General features: G+C 36.3%; 3 protein-coding genes and 1 pseudogene across 3 annotated transcripts; 1 reads left to right on the top strand and 3 right to left on the bottom strand.

The window, feature by feature from the left end:
• Nucleotides 1-3,453: 3,453 nt before the first annotated feature.
• On the bottom strand, nt 3,454-4,214 carry LOC141834897 (large ribosomal subunit protein uL11z). Its single transcript, XM_074722287.1, has one exon. The coding sequence runs from the start codon at nt 4,171-4,173 to the stop codon at nt 3,673-3,675; it is 501 nt and encodes a 166-aa protein (XP_074578388.1). The 5' UTR covers nt 4,174-4,214; the 3' UTR covers nt 3,454-3,672.
• A 639-nt stretch (nt 4,215-4,853) lies between these two features.
• LOC141834837 (proteasome subunit beta type-6-like) lies at nt 4,854-8,744 on the bottom strand. The gene is made up of 8 exons (XM_074722214.1): nt 8,565-8,744; nt 8,357-8,427; nt 7,198-7,253; nt 6,905-6,977; nt 6,708-6,819; nt 6,540-6,613; nt 5,820-5,894; nt 4,854-5,187 (listed from the first exon to the last, which is right to left on the bottom strand). The coding sequence occupies exons 1-8, from the start codon at nt 8,671-8,673 to the stop codon at nt 5,056-5,058; spliced, it is 702 nt and encodes a 233-aa protein (XP_074578315.1). The 5' UTR covers nt 8,674-8,744; the 3' UTR covers nt 4,854-5,055.
• A 428-nt stretch (nt 8,745-9,172) lies between these two features.
• Nucleotides 9,173-13,096, bottom strand: LOC141834794 (proteasome subunit beta type-6). Its single transcript, XM_074722163.1, has 8 exons — nt 12,899-13,096; nt 12,686-12,762; nt 11,519-11,574; nt 11,226-11,298; nt 11,029-11,140; nt 10,861-10,934; nt 10,141-10,215; nt 9,173-9,506 (listed from the first exon to the last, which is right to left on the bottom strand). The coding sequence occupies exons 1-8, from the start codon at nt 12,999-13,001 to the stop codon at nt 9,375-9,377; spliced, it is 702 nt and encodes a 233-aa protein (XP_074578264.1). The 5' UTR covers nt 13,002-13,096; the 3' UTR covers nt 9,173-9,374.
• Nucleotides 13,097-18,321: 5,225 nt separating this feature from the next.
• LOC141834443 (putative phospholipid-transporting ATPase 4) overlaps nt 18,322-20,177 on the top strand; it is a 17,570-nt pseudogene continuing 15,714 nt past the window's right edge.

Raw genomic sequence — 20,177 nt, 5'->3', positions numbered from 1 at the left:
AATCGGTCACAATTCGCCTCCAAGTGGCTAGGCACCGCAATCGGCGATTTCCGACCAAATTCGTCAGATTCCGACCACTATTCGGCTGGAATCCGACGCCAGCCGGTGCGCCGGTGAGTCGCGCGCTGATCGCGTCCGGTCCGGAGGCCAGACTACGCGGCGACGGCAGCGGGCGCGGGTCGCGTATTTCTCCGTCGCGTAGTATATCAATTCTAATATATATATATATATATATATATATATATATATATATATATAAAAGATTGAGGAGGCGCTTGGTAGGCGAGTTTAGGAGAGGGGAATGGAAATCAAAATAAGGATTTGATACCCCTGATTTCATAACCTACCCCTCCCTCGGTTATCGGTAAACTCATTCCCATCGCGACGTAGCTTTTTTTTTTTTTCCGTGGACAGCGATACCCCGCGCCCATCTCCTAGGTCGCGGATCTTCGCCGCCCACTTCCCCCACCGTCGCTGGCGGATGCCCTTGTGCTTGCAGGAGCGAGCGGCGGGCGAAGCCTCAGCAGCCGCCGCCGCTTGCTTCTCCATGGCACCGCCCTGGCTTGCTTCTCCATGGCACCGCCGCCGCCGCCGCCGCTGTCGAGCAAAGATGATGCAGCCGGTTGGTGGTATGGTTCAGCCCCCTCCCATGGCACCGCCCCCCATGGTAACAGCAGCAGCAGCAGCCGCCTCCCCAGCAGTGGATGATGATGCCGACTCCCCAAGCGCAGTACTACCAGGCTGGCCCTGCGCCGCCCATGTGGAACCAGCAGCCGTCCCAGGTCCCTCCACCGGTCCCCTAGCCTGTTCCGCAGCCGCAGTACCAGCCCCCAACTCCGTTTCCGCCTCCCCAGATGCAGTACCAAGCGGCACCAGCTCCTCCACCGGCTCAGGCTTTCGCTCCGCAAGCTTCTTCGGTTGATGAGATACGCACGCTTTGGATCGGTGACTTGCAGTACTGGATGGATGAGAGCTACATCTACAGTTGTTTCGTTCAAACCGGAGAAGTATCTTTCTCATCTCTTTTCCTTTCTTCCCGCTGTCACTTTTATCTACTTGATTTCTCTGATTTTGTTCTTCTTCGCTACTAATCTCAGTGCTGGTAGCAGGTTACAAATTAGGTTGATTTTACAATGTTTGTGTGACTAGTTTCGAAATATGTTTTTTTTTCACCATTCTACCAAGCACTACTAAGTTTGTACTTGGAAAACTAATGTCTTGCTTTCATTTATGTACTGTTCGATTGAACTTTTTGATGTCAAAATAAAAAGTAAAAATTGATTTCTCAAAATAAAGAGTAAAAATTGAAAAAGAAAATTAATTCTTGATTTCTCACAATTCTTACTCTTCGTATAATATATTTCTTTTTAATATGTACAATACTTAATCAGAAATTAACACAAGTAATACATCAAAGGAGATGGAAGGCCTCCGAAAAATATTTCTTTGGACGAAAAAATTGAAAATTTACACCTTTAGATCAATTGCCATCACCCCAAAAATTATTTTTTTTTCCAACGTGCTCAACTCCAACGTGCTCATCTTTTTTGCAAAGGATGTTTCCAATTCATAATATCCATAAAAAATTATTCAATAAATTTTTTCATGTATTTAATTAGTAAGGATAAAATTGTAAATTTTTTCTAATTCCCATTACTTTCTTATTCATACCAAGTAGCATCAATGGTAATTATACCCATTTCAGTATTTATACTAAGTACCATCAATCCATTAATCATTTCCATTGCCATTAACCCTTCAATGAAAACCCATTACCATTCCCATTACCAATATATACCAAGCGCTCCCTTAATTAAATTTATTTAATTTTTAAATAAGTGTTTATAAATTATTTAATTTTATTATGAATTAATTCAAGTTTAAGAATTAAAATTCAAATCGAATTTTAAAAATATAACCAAGTTCAAACTCAATCTCTTATTATTCGACTCGATTACACCCTTGCACAGTTCTCTTCCGACTTCGATTTTGGTCGAATCACAATCGCATTGAGTTTTTAGATTACACAACTTTTTTTAATTTAATTCTCGGCCTCTCTCCAAAATCTAAGTTACAAATTCAAATGCAAATCATTTTGAAGTAAGATTTATGATAAATAAATTTCTAAAAGTGAAATGGAAGGATCATAAATTAAATTTGATACTAAATGCATGCAGTGAAATGAAATTGTAATATGACATCTCTCATATTAAATTCGCACTAACATAGAGATTTAACTTCAGAAATTGGTTGTAAGAATGTATAGTTGGACTAAAAGTTAAACATGATAAAAATATATAATGAAATAGATTCCGCACAAATCAACAAAGAAGAAAGAAGGCATATAACTTTCATGGTTGAATAAACTTCAAACTAAAGATGTAAACCAACAAAGAACAAAGAAAGCATATAACTTTCATGAGTGCTCAACGAAACTAGCTATTTGAGTCTCTATTTAAAAAAAAAAAATTCATTTGATTAATTCGATTAAGGTAAAGCCAAGCTTGAACTTGATTTCAAATTTGAAAATATTATTGAGCCAAACTCAAGCTTATCAAGTTCGAACTAAGCTCGTTTAACTTTTAAATGAGTTATTTTCAAACCAAACTCGAGCCGTTCACGAACTATTTAATTTCATTACGAGCCAAACTCAAGCTTAAGAATTAAAACTCGAATCGAACTCACGCTTACAAAAAATGAACCGAACTCGAGCTCGAACCTCTTACTGTTTGACTCAGCTCAATTCGATTACACCCCTACTTGAAACATTTAAATTTTGAATAAAAAACTTATTACAAGTTATTAATTTTTGCCCTAGTTAATTAATTTGTAAATTGGTTTACAAACCATGAATTGACTATATTAAATTGAAGTGTTTAAACTTATACTTTTTAAATTCACAAATCACATCTAAACTATTCTAATCTATTTTTAATTTTTATCACATGCAATCTCAATAAAAGGTAAAATTTGCCACCTCAACGGTTCTATATGATCAATTCTACGATCATCTATGAGGAGGTAAATCAAGAAATTACAATTAACCACGTCAGATAAGAAATCAATAAGCTATAGTTGGCCACGTCGGATAAGAACATTGTCTAGTCTTCGTCAAAATTCGATATTTGACCACATCAGCAACTCTGCTCCATTGTAACCTCCATTGTAACCAACTCAATTATACCCCCGAAGACTCAGCTTCACTTAGATGCAATTCCAACTTTCTATTTGATATTCTAATTTCTATTTTGTTAGACTCTCAATCTCCTACTATATGTTCTCAATCAAGAAAGCCAACAAGTAAACATTATGACAAGAAAACACACAGAATAGTTTTTTTTAAAATGATTTTGATTGCAAAAGTAGCTGAGGGATACCAAAACATGAACATATCATACTTCACAAAGCAACTATATCAAATTCAAACACCACTCATGATTTGACATATTCTCAGAACAAGAAATAAAACTTGATAGCAAAAGTAGATGTGTCTACGGAAACAAGAACAGAGCAATAATTATTAAAACTATCAGATCGGATTTAAACCGTCCGCAATTTCGCATAATCTCAGAACCAGAAATGCTAGAGACTTGAACAACAGAAAGAGATCGATAAACAGAGCGCGTTTGACACAATCGATAACCAATTTACTAATGGAAGCGATAACTGAGCTCATTCGAGTGGTACCTCGACATCTCCATCGCTGATCTCCTGCTGAAGATCCTTGGGGTCCTTCCCATCGACCGTGCAGCCGACGGAGACACAGGTGCCCAGGATCTCCTTCACGGTTCCAGAGAGATCCTTGGCCATGGACCTGGGCCGCATCACCCGGGCAATCTCGACGACGTCATCAAGGGAGATGTTGCCATTGTGCTTGATGTTTTTGGTCTTTTTACGATCGCGCTCGGGCTCCTTGAGTGCCTTGATGACGAGGGCCGCGGCGGAGGGTACCACGGAGACCTTGGCCTGCCGGTTCTGCACGGTGAGCTTCACCGTCACGCGGAGGCCCTTCCAGTCCTTGGCCGTCTCCTTGGCGATGTCTTCTCCTACCTTCTTCGGGGAGAGACCAAGCGGGCCGATCTTTGGAGCTAGCGAACTGGCGGCACCGACTTCTCCGCCGGTGACTCGAACGTAGACGTCCACTATCTGCGTGGGATCGAGCTTGGGCGGCATCGCGGCGGCAGCAGTGACGATCCCGAAGAGTCGATTAGGGTTTCGCCTGGGGCGGGAGACTATATATATAAATGTGATGGAATTTTCATTTTGCCCATTGTAGTTTTCTTACGTTTTGACTTTACACCTCAAGTATCAAAAACTGGGTAAGTTTTAGGGGTTATTTGTAATTTAGTGAATTTATCGTTCTATCCTTACTCCTAATTTCATAAATTTTATAATTCAGTAAATTTAATTGAACAAATTTCATATATGTCACGTTTATTAAGCTCCATGAAAATGATTTACTTGCCCTGAAGTATAACTAAATTGATTACAATAGAACAAAATTATAAAAATAAACAAGAATTCTAATCTCGATGAAATGTTGAGATAATACCCTCTTCCATCACAGTCAATTACAACTTCTTAATTTATCTATTTATAAATGATCATGAAATTAATCATGTGAGATCGATAAAATGATGAAATTCACCTTTTTATAAAAATGAAAGCAATTTCTTAATGAAACTTGTATTGGTATGACACGATAATAGTTTTAAATCCACTTGATCGATTAAGTATTAATAAGGTAGAGAGTCACATGACAGTGTGGATACACTAGTAGTACATTTTTAAACCATCACCTCAAACTATCAATATTACGATTCAGAATAAAATGAAATAATTTTCATAGAGAATGAAATAAAATGCAAGTATTAATTCCTGGATTTTAATATGCAAACACAATATATCTTATAAAAGTTCTTTGGCGAATGTAAATCCAGTCCCCCAAAAAACACAGTTTTAAACTAAAGCTTTCGATAAGCCCGGACGAACTTCATGCCATCTAAAACAACACAAATTCAGGGATGAGAGGAGTTCAATCGTTCGTGTGATAGATCAAGTGCTCATCGGCTCTGGGCTACTGGATGAGAGGATGTCCAGAAGGGAGTTCTGTGGCTCCAGCTCTTCATGCCACAGAGGTAGCGAGTCACCAGAGTAGAAATTCTTTGTGATACCATCGGCATTTATCTGTGAAGGCATCAAAAAAACAACTGAGAAGCATAATCTAGACAGCTCCAACGTGTGATTAGTCTGCCAATTCTTTTATATTAACAAAGGAAAAGAAATTAATTGAAAGACCGATCAGCAAATATGTTTCACTCAAATCAAATTCTATCGTCCAAGGAAAATGTGAGCCATTTCTGGGATCTCTGGGGATCTAGCAAGTACCTATTGAAGGTATGCAAATGAACAAATAAGGATATGAAATCATTGGGATTAACATTGCTTATATAAGTATTTAGAGTTGGCTACGTGAATCTTCTCCCCCAAGGCATGAGAGATGGAATTAAAATTCAAGTAGACTTGGACAGGTTTTGACGGTACACAACCTCTACAACCTTTATCATTGAGACTTGGACCACCTGACCAGCTTTCATAATTTTATAAATTGAATCTAGCAAATTATTATATTAGTATTAGTATGCATTCACTATATGCATATTTGTAGGTATGCAGTATACGGATAAGCCTTTGACAAAAAACCATAAGCGTTAGTTCCTTGAATTTTTTTTTCTTAAAAATAGATATTTGCTGCAAAAATGTGTAATCTTTCAATAGAAATTGTGCTCTTTGCAATATATCACAGTTGAGATACTCACTATGACGGTCCGAACAACGCCTCCACTTGCTCCATCCCGTGCAATAGCAAGAGAGACAGCCTTCACAACTAATTTCTGCATTTTGGAGGGAAAAAGTGTTGTTATCTGTTTGATAATCTCGTATATAACCCAGGGTGAGCATATAATGGTGTGTTGACAGAAAAGAGACTCAAATTCAAGAATAAGCAAATGAAACCCTTTGAATTCTCTTAGCATTGAGAACAACACTGAAGCAAATAGAATCCTTCAGTCTGTCATTCATAGTACTAAGAAAAGAAGTTACAGAAATCAACTCAATTCTTGAGAATTTCAAGTCTAATCAGAATATAGAAATCCTTTTAATATAAACTTATTATTCTTCAGAAAGTGAGAAAAGAAATGTGCCAGACTACTTTTAATGAAAAAATGGAATATTTATTTACAATAAGCTTCAAGGAGAAAGAGCACCATTCTAAGTAAAAACAATGAAATTATACATCAAAATACTTGATGGAATGGTGGACAACAGGCATGATAGTTGAAAATCAGTGGTTGAAACTTTAGGCAAATGTCATGGACTGAATATTTGGCATAGATTGGCTTCTTAAATAGTTGCATTACCACAGAATTCAGAATAACGCATAGAAAATTCTGTTCAATACCATCATTGCAGAGACACTAGATCTTTTGTCAAAATTTCTCCACTCTACGGTAAAAAACAAACGACTTCACATTTCATACCTCAGCTTCATCTTTGCTCATCCCCTCTTTCCATGCTTGGTCAAAAAAACCATAAAGGTAGCTTGAGCCAGATCCTGTGACAAAAGACAAAAATACATGTGATCATGCACAAGACGATGAAAACAAAAGATTTAGTTTGACCCTCACAATCCAGTTTGTCATACCCACCTCCAATTGCAAAAGGCTGCTTCAAAATAGTCCCTCCAAGGGGCACTGAGTATATTTGTCCTCCTTCATATTTATCCCATCCACCAATAATGACACCCATTTGCAACATATTCTATGAAAGTTCACAAGACAAGTGAGACAATAAAGGTATGTTATATTGCAGAAGCATATTCGCTAGGAAACAGTAGGTTTGGTACCTTGTTTTGATAAGACAATAATCTAACTAAATTAGCCGCCACCTTGACAGTTGCAGGTTGCCCAAGTTGAATTCTGCAGAAAAAAACACAAGTCCAGTTAAACCACATGAGCTATGCTCCAATAAGGTAATCAGATAAGTTGTGGTAATTGGTCAGATCATAGAACTACAGCAGGCTAAAGTTTAGTACCATTATGCAAAGACTTCGTATAACAAGCTATCAAGTTCTGTGTTCATATAAAAAAAACAAGAGTTCTGTGTTCCTATAAAAAGCAACATAATAGTTTAACTCACGTGTGTTGATGAAGGAAGTATCTGACATAATCAGAGATAACCTGGGAATCAGCAGCCTGCAAGGAAGAACAAATTTGTTGAAGGCTGCATTTGTCCATAAAAATTTGGAAAAAAAATAGAGTTGTAAAAATAACAATTCAACAGAAACTAATTGCTCCACAGCTTATGATGTTTACAAAGGCAGGACATAAGTTAGCAAGTAAAGAAGACACTAACTGAAATATACCACCAAATTAAAAAACTGAAGCAGATACAATGATATAAATATCTCAAGCAGCAAAGGTTTTGATTGACAGCGTAATTTGCTACACTTATGTTCAGTTTGACTGGTGACTATGCCATCATCAAATCTGTTAAATGTTAGAACTTCACACATAACATTTGATTTACTAAGTGGATTACTGCCTTTTATAGCAATGCAAACCTGTGAAATGTCTAGGATACAAGATAGTTAATTCCATAAGCTATGCAACAGATCTCCTTTCTATGCAATATGCCCTCGACATTTTGCATACAAGAGAAGCAGAAAGAAACTTTGATAATCTAAGTGACATAGCGTCCAACAAGCATTTTAGGTGTGAAGGAAATGGCTATTGACAGAGGTAGCACAATTTCCATCTGTTTGAGTCTAGGTCTACTGGTTGGTTGTCCTCTCCGTCACTCTTATGAGCTAAGAAAATGAGAGACATATTTCAAGCTGGAAAAAATTGCATCAAAGCAATAGTGCACTAAGAACAAAATACCATTCAGAAAAGGGAGGTTATTTAAGGGCAAATCTCATTTGAGAAAATATCGACAATCCGGAATATGAATGGAATAGACATAGTGCAAGGGCAGGAAAAAATTTAGATGAAAAAACACAAATTTTAACTAAAAGAAGTAATGATAGTATAGAAAAACTAAAAAATATAATGATTAATATGGGTGTTTCATAGTGTATAATAGGAATTAGTTTAGACCAAGTAATCCTTAAAGAATCCACAATTTAGAAATACAATTCAATGTCAGAATGATAATCCAAGCAACATAAAGTATCACATTCAGCAAATCAACTCCGTCAAATTAATCAGCTGGAATCGAGCGATGAAGTTATATATTGCACGCAAAACAATTTCTCAACGTATAAGCAATTTACAAGCAATCATCAAGAGGCCGTTACCGATCCAGAACGGCAAATGTAGACGTTGTCCGTCAGCTGAGTGATCTTGTCCGACGCTCGATTTGCGACATCATCCTTTTTTAATGCAAAATAAATAATAAATAAATCCAAACTTGTTAAGGAAGATGAAGAGAATCATTCCAAAAAGAACTCTAACAAAGATTTCCTCTGAGTTTTTTTTCCTTCTTCCCTCTTTAACTTTTCTCGTACCAACCTGTGCTCGTCCTGGAATCGGCGCCGAGCACGACGCCGCCGTCGTAGGTCACACCGATGATCGTGGTTCCCATGGAGTGGGGAGCATTGAGGTCGAGATCCATTGCGACTTCGAATTGGGGAAGAAACGAGAAGATGCAAACTCAAACCCTAAAAAGAAGCGTCTTCGGATCGAGTCGGGACGGTGCGTATCACCGCTGCCCCTTCTGCAAGAAAAGAGTGAGACGGGCTCACGTGCGTACCACGTGACAATGAAAACGGGTCAGAACCAGTTAGATCCTCTAACCCGTCTGGCCGAAATCAGATGCTGATTGGATTTGAACCGGTAACCATCTTAAATTAAATTTCTCAAAGGAATAAAAAATAATTAATGCAAATGCATGAAAATAATAAAAAAACAAATAAGATACAATTAATAATTTCTTAATGAAACTTGTATTGGTATGACACGCTAATAGTTTTAAATCCACTTGATCGATTAAGTATTAATAAGGTAGAGAGTCACATGACAGTGTGGATACACTAGTAGTACATTTTTAAACCATCACCTCAAACTATCAATATTTACGATTCAGAATAAAATGAAATAATTTTCATAGAGAATGAAATAAAATGCAAGTATTAATTCCTGGATTTTAATATGCAAACACAATATATCTTATAAAAGTTCTTTGGCGAATGTAAATCCAGTCCCCCAAAAAACACAGTTTTAAACTAAAGCTTTCGATAAGCCCGGACGAACTTCATGCCATCTAAAACAACACAACTTCAGGGATGAGAGGAGTTCAATCGTTCGTGTGATAGATCAAGTGCTCATCGGCTCTGGGCTACTGGATGAGAGGATGTCCAGAAGGGAGTTCTGTGGCTCAAGCTCTTCATGCCACAGAGGTAGCGAGTCACCAGAGTAGAAATTCTTTGTGATACCATCGGCATTTATCTGTGAAGGCATCAAAAAAACAACTGAGAAGCATAATCTAGCCAGCTCCAACGTGTGATTAGTCTGCCAATTCTTTTATATTAACAAAGGAAAAGAAATTAATTGAAAGACCGATCAGCAAATATGTTTCACTCAAATCAAATTCTATCGTCCAAGGAAAATGTGAGCCATTTCTGGGATCTCTGGGGATCTAGCAAGTACCTATTGAAGGTATGCAAATGAACAAATAAGGATATGAAATCATTGGGGTTAACATTGCTTATATAAGTATTTAGAGTTGGCTACGTGAATCTTCTCCCCCAAGGCATGAGAGATGGAATTAAAATTCAAGTAGAGTTGGACAGGTTTTGACGGTACACAACCTACAACCTTTATCATTGAGACTTGGACCACCGGACCAGCTTTCATAATTTTATAAATTGAATCGAGCAAATTATTATATTAGTATCAGTATGCATTCACTATATGCATATTTGTAGGTATGCAGTTCCTTGATTTTTTTAATCAGAGGCAAAAAACCATAATGGTTAGTTCCTTGATTTTTTTTCTTAAAAATAGATATTTGCTGCAAAAATGTGTAATCTTTCAATAGAAATTGTGCTCTTTGCAATATATACACAGTTGAGATACTCACTATGACGGTCCGAACAACGCCTCCACTTGCTCCATCCCGTGCAATAGCAAGAGAGACAGCCTTCACAACTAATTTCTGCATTTTGGAGGGAAAAGTGTTGTTATCTGTTCGATAATCTCGTATATAACCCAGGGTAAGCATATAATGGTATGATTGACAGAAAAGAGACTCAAATTCAAGAATAAGCAAATGAAACCCTTTGAATTCTCTTAGCATTGAGAACAACACTGAAGCAAATAGAATCCTTCAGTCTGTCATTCATAGTACTAAGACAAGAAGTTACAGAAATCAACTCAATTCTTGAGAATTTCAAGTCTAATCAGAATATAGAAATCCTTTTAATATAAACTTATTATTCTTCAGAAAGTGAGAAAAGAAATGTGCCAGACTACTTTTAATGAAAAAATGGAATATTTATTTACAATAAACTTCAAGGAGAAAGAGCACCCTTCTAAGTAAAAACAATGAAATTATACATCAAAATACTTGATGGAATGGTGGACAACAGGCATGATAGTTGAAAATCAGTGGTTGAAACTTTAGGCAAATGTCATGGACTGAATATTTGGCATAGATTGGCTTCTTAAATAGTTGCATTACCACAGAATTCAGAATAACGCATAGAAAATTCTGTTCAATACCATCATTGCAGAGACACTAGATCTTTTGTCAAAATTTCTCCACTCTACGGTAAAAAACAAACGACTTCACATTTCATACCTCAGCTTCATCTTTGCTCATCCCCTCTTTCCATGCTTGGTCAAAAAAACCATAAAGGTAGCTTGAGCCAGATCCTGTGACAAAAGACAAAAATACATGTGATCATGCACAAGACGATGAAAACAAAAGATTTAGTTTGACCCTCACAATCCAGTTTGTCATACCCACCTCCAATTGCAAAAGGCTGCTTCAAAATAGTCCCTCCAAGGGGCACTGAGTATATTTGTCCTCCTTCATATTTATCCCATCCACCAATAATGACACCCATTTGCAACATATTCTATGAAAGTTCACAAGACAAGTGAGACAATAAAGGTATGTTATATTGCAGAAGCATATTCGCTAGGAAACAGTAGGTTTGGTACCTTGTTTTGATAAGACAATAATCTAACTAAATTAGCCGCCACCTTGACAGTTGCAGGTTGCCCAAGTTGAATTCTGCAGAAAAAAACACAAGTCCAGTTAAACCACATGAGCTATGCTCCAATAAGGTAATCAGATAAGTTGTGGTAATTGGTCAGATCATAGAACTACAGCAGGCTAAAGTTTAGTACCATTATGCAAAGACTTCGTATAACAAGCTATCAAGTTCTGTGTTCATATAAAAAAAACAAGAGTTCTGTGTTCCTATAAAAAGCAACATAATAGTTTAACTCACGTGTGTTGATGAAGGAAGTATCTGACATAATCAGAGATAACCTGGGAATCAGCAGCCTGCAAGGAAGAACAAATTTGTTGAAGGCTGCATTTGTCCATAAAAATTTGGAAAAAAAATAGAGTTGTAAAAATAACAATTCAACAGAAACTAATTGCTCCACAGCTTATGATGTTTACAAAGGCAGGACATAAGTTAGCAAGTAAAGAAGACACTAACTGAAATATACCACCAAATTAAAAAACTGAAGCAGATACAATGATATAAATATCTCAAGCAGCAAAGGTTTTGATTGACAGCGTAATTTGCTACACTTATGTTCAGTTTGACTGGTGACTATGCCATCATCAAATCTGTTAAATGTTAGGACTTCACACATAACATTTGATTTACTAAGTGGATTACTGCCTTTTATAGCAATGCAAACCTGTGAAATGTCTAGGATACAAGATAGTTAATTCCATAAGCTATGCAACAGATCTCCTTTCTATGCAATATGCCCTCGACATTTTGCATACAAGAGAAGCAGAAAGAAACTTTGATAATCTAAGTGACATAGCGTCCAACAAGCATTTTAGGTGTGAAGGAAATGGTTATTGTCTTATTGACAGAGGTAGCACAATTTCCATCTGTTTGAGTCTAGGTCTACTGGTTGGTTGTCCTCTCCGTCACTCTTATGAGCTAAGAAAATGAGAGACATATTTCAAGCTGGAAAAAATTGCATCAAAGCAATAGTGCACTAAGAACAAAATACCATTCAGAAAAGGGAGGTTATTTAAGGGCAAATCTCATTTGAGAAAATATCGACAATCCGGAATATGAATGGAATAGACATAGTGCAAGGGCAGGAAAAAATTTAGATGAAAAAACACAAATTTTAACTAAAAGAAGTAATGATAGTATAGAAAAACTAAAAAATATAATGATTAATATGGGTGTTTCATAGTGTATAATAGGAATTAGTTTAGACCAAGTAATCCTTAAAGAATCCACAATTTAGAAATACGATTCAATGTCAGAATGATAATCCAAGCAACATAAAGTATCACATTCAGCAAATCAACTCCGTCAAATTAATCAGCTGGAATCGAGCAATGAAGTTATATATTGCACGCAAAACAATTTCTCAACGTATAAGCAATTCACAAGCAAGCATCAAGAGGCCGTTACCGATCCAGAACGGCAAATGTAGACGTTGTCCGTCAGCTGAGTGATCTTGTCCGACGCTCGATTTGCGACATACATTCCTTAATGCAAAATAAATAAATAAATAAATCCAAACTTGTTAAGGAAGATGAAGAGAATCATTCCAAAAAGAACTCTAACAAAGATTTCCTCTGAGTTTTTTTTTCTTCTTTCCTCTTTAACTTTTCTCGTACCAACCTGTGCTCGTCCTGGAATCGGCGCCGAGCACGACGCCGCCGTCGTAGGTCACACCGATGATCGTGGTTCCCATGGAGTGGGGAGCATTGAGGTCGAGATCCATTGCGACTTCGAATTGGGGAGGAAACGAGAAGATGCAAACTCAAACCCTAAAAGGAAGCGCCTTCGGATCGAGTCGGGGCGGTGCGCATCAACGCTGCCCCCTTCTGCAAGAAAAGAGAGAGACGGGCTCACGTGCGTACCACGTGACAATGAAAACGGGTCAGAACCAGTTAGATCCTCTAACCCGTCTGGCCGAAATCAGATGCTGATTGGATTTGAACCCGTAACCATCTTAAATTAAATTTCTCAAAGGAATAAAAAAAATAATTAATGCAAATGCATGAAAATAATAAAGCTATGCAAATTGCAAAAAAATAAAATACACAAAAAAACAAATAAGATAAATAATATAATACTTTATCTTCAATAAATGATAGAATCTGTCACTATAACGATCCTATACGATCGATTTCATGATCATTTATAAAAAATAAATTTAAAAATTACAATTAACCATTAAATAAGAAGGCATTATCTAATAATTTGAGATGGACCTCGTTTATAGACTTTAATCCAAAACACATGTTCCTTGAAAGAATACTTAGACCTTTATAAGAAAGAAATCGGAGATCGCATTCTTGAACAAACTCTCAAGTTGAAGTCTTCTTTCACTTATCTAATCTCAAAGTCTTTAAACGTCGTTCATGCTTTTTCCCACGAGTCCATCTCTTTTCCTGACTCTAAGCCATCGAACCAACATCATTTTCAACTTGATCGTGCAAGTGATCCATCGACACGACTCAACCCGTCTAGCCACGGACCTTCTAACTCTATGGTAAATTGTCAAACAAGTGATCAATCTAGAGCTCATCAATCGTCTACTATGACCCCCTTGAACTTCTCCAACACTTGCCATCAACTAATTAACCATGACATTTTGAGCTTTTAACACCTAATTTTTCTCTTAAATCTTCATCATCACTCCTAAAACAAGCCAACACGAGACTTAACCTCTAATTATATTGCACAGCTAACACTTTTTGTCGAACCTGTTTAATTTGCTTCTAATTACAATTAAAATAAATTATAAATTATTAACTGGCATTAATTACATATTTTTTTATAAAGTTAAACAATCAATTATACATTGGAGAGCCTTGGTGGCGTATCAATAAATTTATTATCATGTGATTTTGAGATCACGGATTCGAATCATGAAAATTAAAAGTGTCAATTGTCTCAATTTGGATGGATTAGGTGGATTTGGATCAGATTGAAACAATGGTATTTAAAAAATTTCTAATTTCAACTCAACCCGAATTTGAAAATCAATTCGGAAACTATAAATTCGATCAACTCAAATAATCCAACCAACCCAATCTGATTTAATAAAATAATTAAATAAAAATTTAAAACACATAGTAATAATAATATTTCAATTTAAACATATAATAATAAATCTAATCTAGATTGTATAATAATTATATTTCATATATTTAAATATTTAAATTTAAAAGTTTAATGGTCTAAATTATACTCTAAAATTTTAATTCGAGTTGATCCGGATCAACTTGAACCTAACCCAAATCTGAATTTAAAATTTTTTGGATCAATTTCGGATCCAATCCGATTTGATTAGAACCATAAAATTCTCCATCCCACCTCGATATTTTTTAGATCAACTTGGGTCTGATATAATTTTACACTCATAGTAAAAACAGTCCATTATAAAATACATTATGTAATAAATCTAATATGATTGTATTTTTCTTCAAGACCCATATTAATCAGAGTTTCATGTACAATAATATCCTACGTACTTGATTGGTTGAATTAATATAATTTCAAATGGATGAATTAATAAAAAAAATCTGATCAATCTAACCAATCTGATTTGATTTAATAAAATAATCAATTAAAAATTAAAAAATAATAATATTTTAATTTAAATACATAATAATAAATATTATTTAAATTATATAATAATTATATTTTAGATTTAAAAATTTAATTATCTAAATCATACTCTAAAATTTTAATTCAAGTTAACTCCAGTCAATTCGAATTCAACTTAATTCGAAATTGAAAAAAAATTTCGACTCAATTTCGAATCAAATCTAATTCGAACCCTAAAATTCCGAATCCCACTTTGATATTTTTAGATAAATTCGTATCGGATTTATTTTTAACACTCCTAATGAAAATAATATATTGTAAAATGTAAAAAACAAACTGTTATAATAAATCTCATATGTACAATAATAGTAAATTTATTTGATTGGTTGAATTAATAAAATTTCAAATGGATGAATTATTAATCTCATGGGCCCCGCTGAGCAACAACTACGTGGGCCATGGCATATTTAATGACAGACACGTTGCCTCTAACTTTATGGAAGTCATGTCATGCGCCAAAAACATTTTTTTTTTCAATAAAAATGTGTTTATTTATTTATTTAAAGAAAAAAATTTTGAACCGTAGTCTGAATATATTCAGCACGTTCTAATCACAAACCCACCTTGTTGGTTATATTTTAAAATAAGTTTAAAGTCAAATATAAATATTTAAATAAAACAAGGAAGTGATTTATATTATTAGAAACTAAATAATGACATGGAAATACCTTGTGTTGACAGACAAGAAGCACATTAAAAAGAGAATTTAATTTTTCCGCTATTTATGAAAACCAAATTAATTGAAAAGGAAAATAATTTATAAATTAATAGTCTTCAAAAAGACAAAAACCTAGAAATGACAAATTGAAATATTTTAGTGTGTAAATAAAATGATTACTTGGTGTGTACATATGCAACACATAGGACATTAAGCTTTTTCTAAAATAAAATATAACAACTTTATGTTTGATAAATAATTATTTTTTTAGAATATAAAACTATGAAAGATGATACAAATTCTTCAAAACAATAAAATTTTAGCATTTAAATTAAACACATATTACATTCCTCGACAATGAAGTTAATTTTAGTTTTAATGTTAAGAAAACTTTTCAAACGTTAAAATAATTAAAAACATAATTAATGTTTTTAATTATTTTGGGAGAAAAAAAGAAATTGACAAAGAAGACAGCCATCATTGCAAGCACATAATGCTTGCCGATTGGGTTTTTGCAATCAAATCCTTGTCATTAAATGGAGCCACCAACAAATGAAAACGAAATATTAATCTCCCATTATACCAATAATTTAAAAAAATTCAAATGAAGCCCCTGAATTATGATGCGATTGTAAACAATGATATGATTCTTATTAGGGTGTAAACCCCGATTTACCCTAGTGGTCGATGGGAAACTTTCATAGGACCGGGTTGATCACCCTTACAGATAGTCAATGAAGCTAACTGAGATTTATCATTTTTTATTAGAATGCAAATGAATCAAATCGAGTTGGATAATGTAAAAATATTGATATTCGAATTCAAGCTCGAAATATATATACGATATTCAAATTCGATTTGAAGCTTGAAAATATCGATAATTTTGACTCAAGTTTGATTCGAAATATGATTCGAGCTCGAGTTTATTTTGAATTATTCAAACTTTAATTCAAACAGAATCAAACTTTAATTCAAAATACCTTAAATTATTCGAGTTCGATTCGAATTATTTGAGTTTAAATAATATAATAGAAAAAAATAAATATATAATAAAATTAAATAAAAGCTCACCAGCGGCTCGTGAATAATCGAACACAATATTATAGATTCGAATTCGGCTTGAAAAATTATTGAACATGTTCGAGTTTGGCTCGAATTCGATAATTTTAAATACGAATCAAATATTATTTAAACTTGTTTGAAAAGCTCACGAGCCAGTTCGATTCGTTTGCACCTCTAAAAATGATAAATCCTAGTTAGTCCCATTGACTATCTCTGGGGTGACCGACCCAGTCCTACGGAAGTTTCCCACTGGTCATCAGGGTAAATAGGGAAGTGCACACAGCGACCAACCCAAATACCTAGTATCTTTTGATTGCGTTCCCTATTTAAAAAAAATTCCTGCAAATATGCCGTAACTAGGGATTCGTTTGCACCTTAGGTCTTATGCAACGTGGGTTGCTTGTGTAAAAGATTAAAAATGGATTGCGCTAGTAAATATTTAAAATCTAGATGGTCTTTTAAAAAAGTAAAAAATATATTTCAAACACCTAAGGTGCTAAATGAAACTTTCCTTTTATTCTTGAATCCGGCTAACCACGCGGACAATGGGTTGGTCTTTCATGGGGTGCAGGTAACGGGCTCCGTATAATCATCCAATAAAAATCCAGGTAAACTACGAAAGTGAATCGCCCGTATATGCTTGTACGGGATCTATTTGTGATCATTGCCGCGCCTGCAGACGCGAACGCCTGCAAGGCTACTTCCTGGCTAGATACGGTGCAAGGCCGGTCGTATCGTCGCGCGTGGCACTTAGTGAAACCCGCCGCGCGGGTCCCGTTTTGGCTTCATTCAAACTTGGCCTTTTGCTAAACCGACTCATAATATACAGTTCGTTCATTGGGCACGAGCAGTGGGCCCGGGTTAAATTACCGAGTACAAAAGCCGGGTGGAATTAAGCCGTGCGAAAGGGGCATGCGCCATAGCTAAACAGCTCAGTTATTGTTAAACTCATTCTAATTCGGGTGGGTGGTTTAAAATTTATATTACATACGAGGAGCATTTTGATGGCCGAATGCGAACTCGGTTGACGTGAGTTCCCTTGAAGAAAGACGAGAGGGAGAGGTCAAAATCCCGTCTGTTTGTTGCTTCGATCTCCGTTCCTCTTCAATCCAACTCAATCGGTAGATCGCACTGGAAGGGGAGATCCGCGCCGGTGTCGACCTCCGAGAGCAATTGGGCAGTCACTCAATGTTGGGTGTTCGAAGAACCTTGATTAGGATTTTGGGTAATGTTTATTTATGTGCTGAATCTCCGATCTATTTTTCTAGTATCTTTGATTGCTTACTATCTCGTAGACTTCACTCAGTTCGAAATTCTGGGTTTTTTTCTTCCGTTTTTTCCTTCTTTCGTGTTGTTTTAGATTTAATCGTGGAGATTTGGGATGAAGCATACCAGATTCGGGTTGTTTGTGTGACTTGGAAATCCAATATTTGTGTGTTTTTTTTTTTTAGTTTTTCGGTTCGAACTGCACAAAAAAAAATGATTTTGTTCTGAGTCTGGTAAACTAGCATTAAATGCTACTGGCTGCAATGACGAAACCTAATCTTTTTCATTTGTTTTTAATCTGTACAAGAGCGTTGAGCTGCTTTTAATTCGCTTGTTTTTGATAAAAATTTCAGATAGTTGCAGAAATTTTGTCCGCCCAAACTTCTGTAAACTTCTTTGATTGATGTGTCGGCCATGTTGTTATTTTGCGATTAGAGAGAAAGCTCCCTAATTTGGTGAGGAAAGGCTTTTTTTAGTCTGAGCTGAAACCAACCCACTAGCAATGGCGAGGCAAGGGAGGAGAAGGGACGGGCTCCGATGGAGCAAGCTCTACAGCTTTGCCTGCGTCCGCCCCGCCGTGTTAGATGATGAGCAACCTTCCTCCTTCGTTGGACCCGGTTACTCCCGCATTGTCCACTGCAACCAGCCGCACCTCCACCGTAAGAAGCCCCTCAACTACTCCAGCAATTATATCACCACCACAAAATACAATATCATCACTTTCCTTCCAAAAGCGCTCTTTGAGCAATTCCGCCGCGTAGCCAATCTCTATTTTCTCCTGGCTGCAGTCCTGTCCCTTACCCCTGTTTCCCCTTTCACTCCGGTGAGCATGATTGCGCCTCTGGCGTTTGTTGTTGGGTTGAGTATGGCAAAAGAGGCACTTGAAGATTGGCGGAGATTTATGCAAGATATGAAAGTAAATAGCCGAAAGGTCAGCGTCCACAAGGCAGAGGGACAGTTCAGTTACAAACAATGGCAGAACATTCGCGTTGGGGATGTCGTGAAGGTTGAGAAGGACCAATTTTTTCCAGCTGACTTGCTTCTACTATCCTCAAGCTACGAAGACGGGATTTGTTATGTTGAGACAATGAATTTGGACGGTGAGACAAATTTGAAGGTCAAAAGGTCTTTGGAAGTAACTCTGGCTTTGGATGATGATGAGACTTTCAGAGATTTTATAGCTATCATAAGGTGTGAAGACCCAAATCCTAGTCTATATACTTTCGTAGGTAATATTGAGTTTGAACAACAGCTCCATTCGCTTGAGCCAAATCAGATTCTGCTCAGAGATTCCAATCTTAGGAACACTGCTTACGTCTATGGGGTGGCTATCTTTACTGGTCATGATAGTAAAGTTATGCAGAATTCCACTAAATCACCTTCTAAGAGGAGCAGAATCGAGAAGAAAATGGATCAAATCATATACTTTCTCTTTACTGTTCTTGTACTCATTTCAGTGATTAGTTCAATAGGGTTTGCTGTGATCACCAAATATAAGATGCCAGATTGGTGGTACTTGCAGCCAGATAAGGGAACGAGCTTGTATGATCCTAAAAGGGCAGAGTTATCTGGTCTATTCCATCTGATCACTGCTCTTATTCTCTATGGATATCTGATACCTATTTCTCTGTATGTTTCTATAGAAGTTGTCAAGGTCTTACAAGCTACATTCATTAATGGAGATGTTCTCATGTACGATGAGGACACAGGAAATCATGCACAAGCGCGAACTTCAAACTTAAATGAGGAGCTTGGGCAAGTTGATACAGTTTTATCTGATAAAACGGGTACTTTAACATGCAACCAGATGAATTTTTTAAAATGTTCCATTGCTGGAATTTCATATGGTGTACTTTCTAGTGAAGTGGAAATTGCTGCAGCCAAGCAGATGGAATCAGAAGCTACTGGTACTCCTCAGCAGCAAAGTGGCACTCATGATATTTGGACAGATGAAGCATGTATTCACGGGTCACCAGCAACTGATTTGATACATGGGAAAAAGTTCACCATTGATAATCGAAGAAAGCCTCCCATTAAAGGTTTTAGTTTTGAAGATGAGAGGCTAATGCATGGAAATTGGGCAAAGGAGCCCACAGCTGATACCATTCTTCTGTTCTTCAGGATCCTTGCTTCGTGTCACACTGCAATTCCTGAACCAAATGTGGAAACTGGTGGGTTCACTTATGAAGCTGAATCTCCAGATGAAGCAGCATTTCTTGTTGCAGCTAGGGAATTTGGCTTTGAATTTTGTAAGAGAACACAATCTAGTGTGTTCATTAGGGAGAAATATTCTCC

The sequence above is a fragment of the Curcuma longa genome, chromosome 9 (genome assembly GCF_044706935.1).
Source record: "Curcuma longa cultivar G26 ecotype Majalengka, Jawa Barat chromosome 9, ITB_CL_G26_1.1, whole genome shotgun sequence".
NCBI lineage: Eukaryota > Viridiplantae > Streptophyta > Magnoliopsida > Zingiberales > Zingiberaceae > Curcuma > Curcuma longa.
Note: the sequence above shows the minus strand (reverse complement) of the source record. Positions and strands in the feature narration are given on the sequence as shown.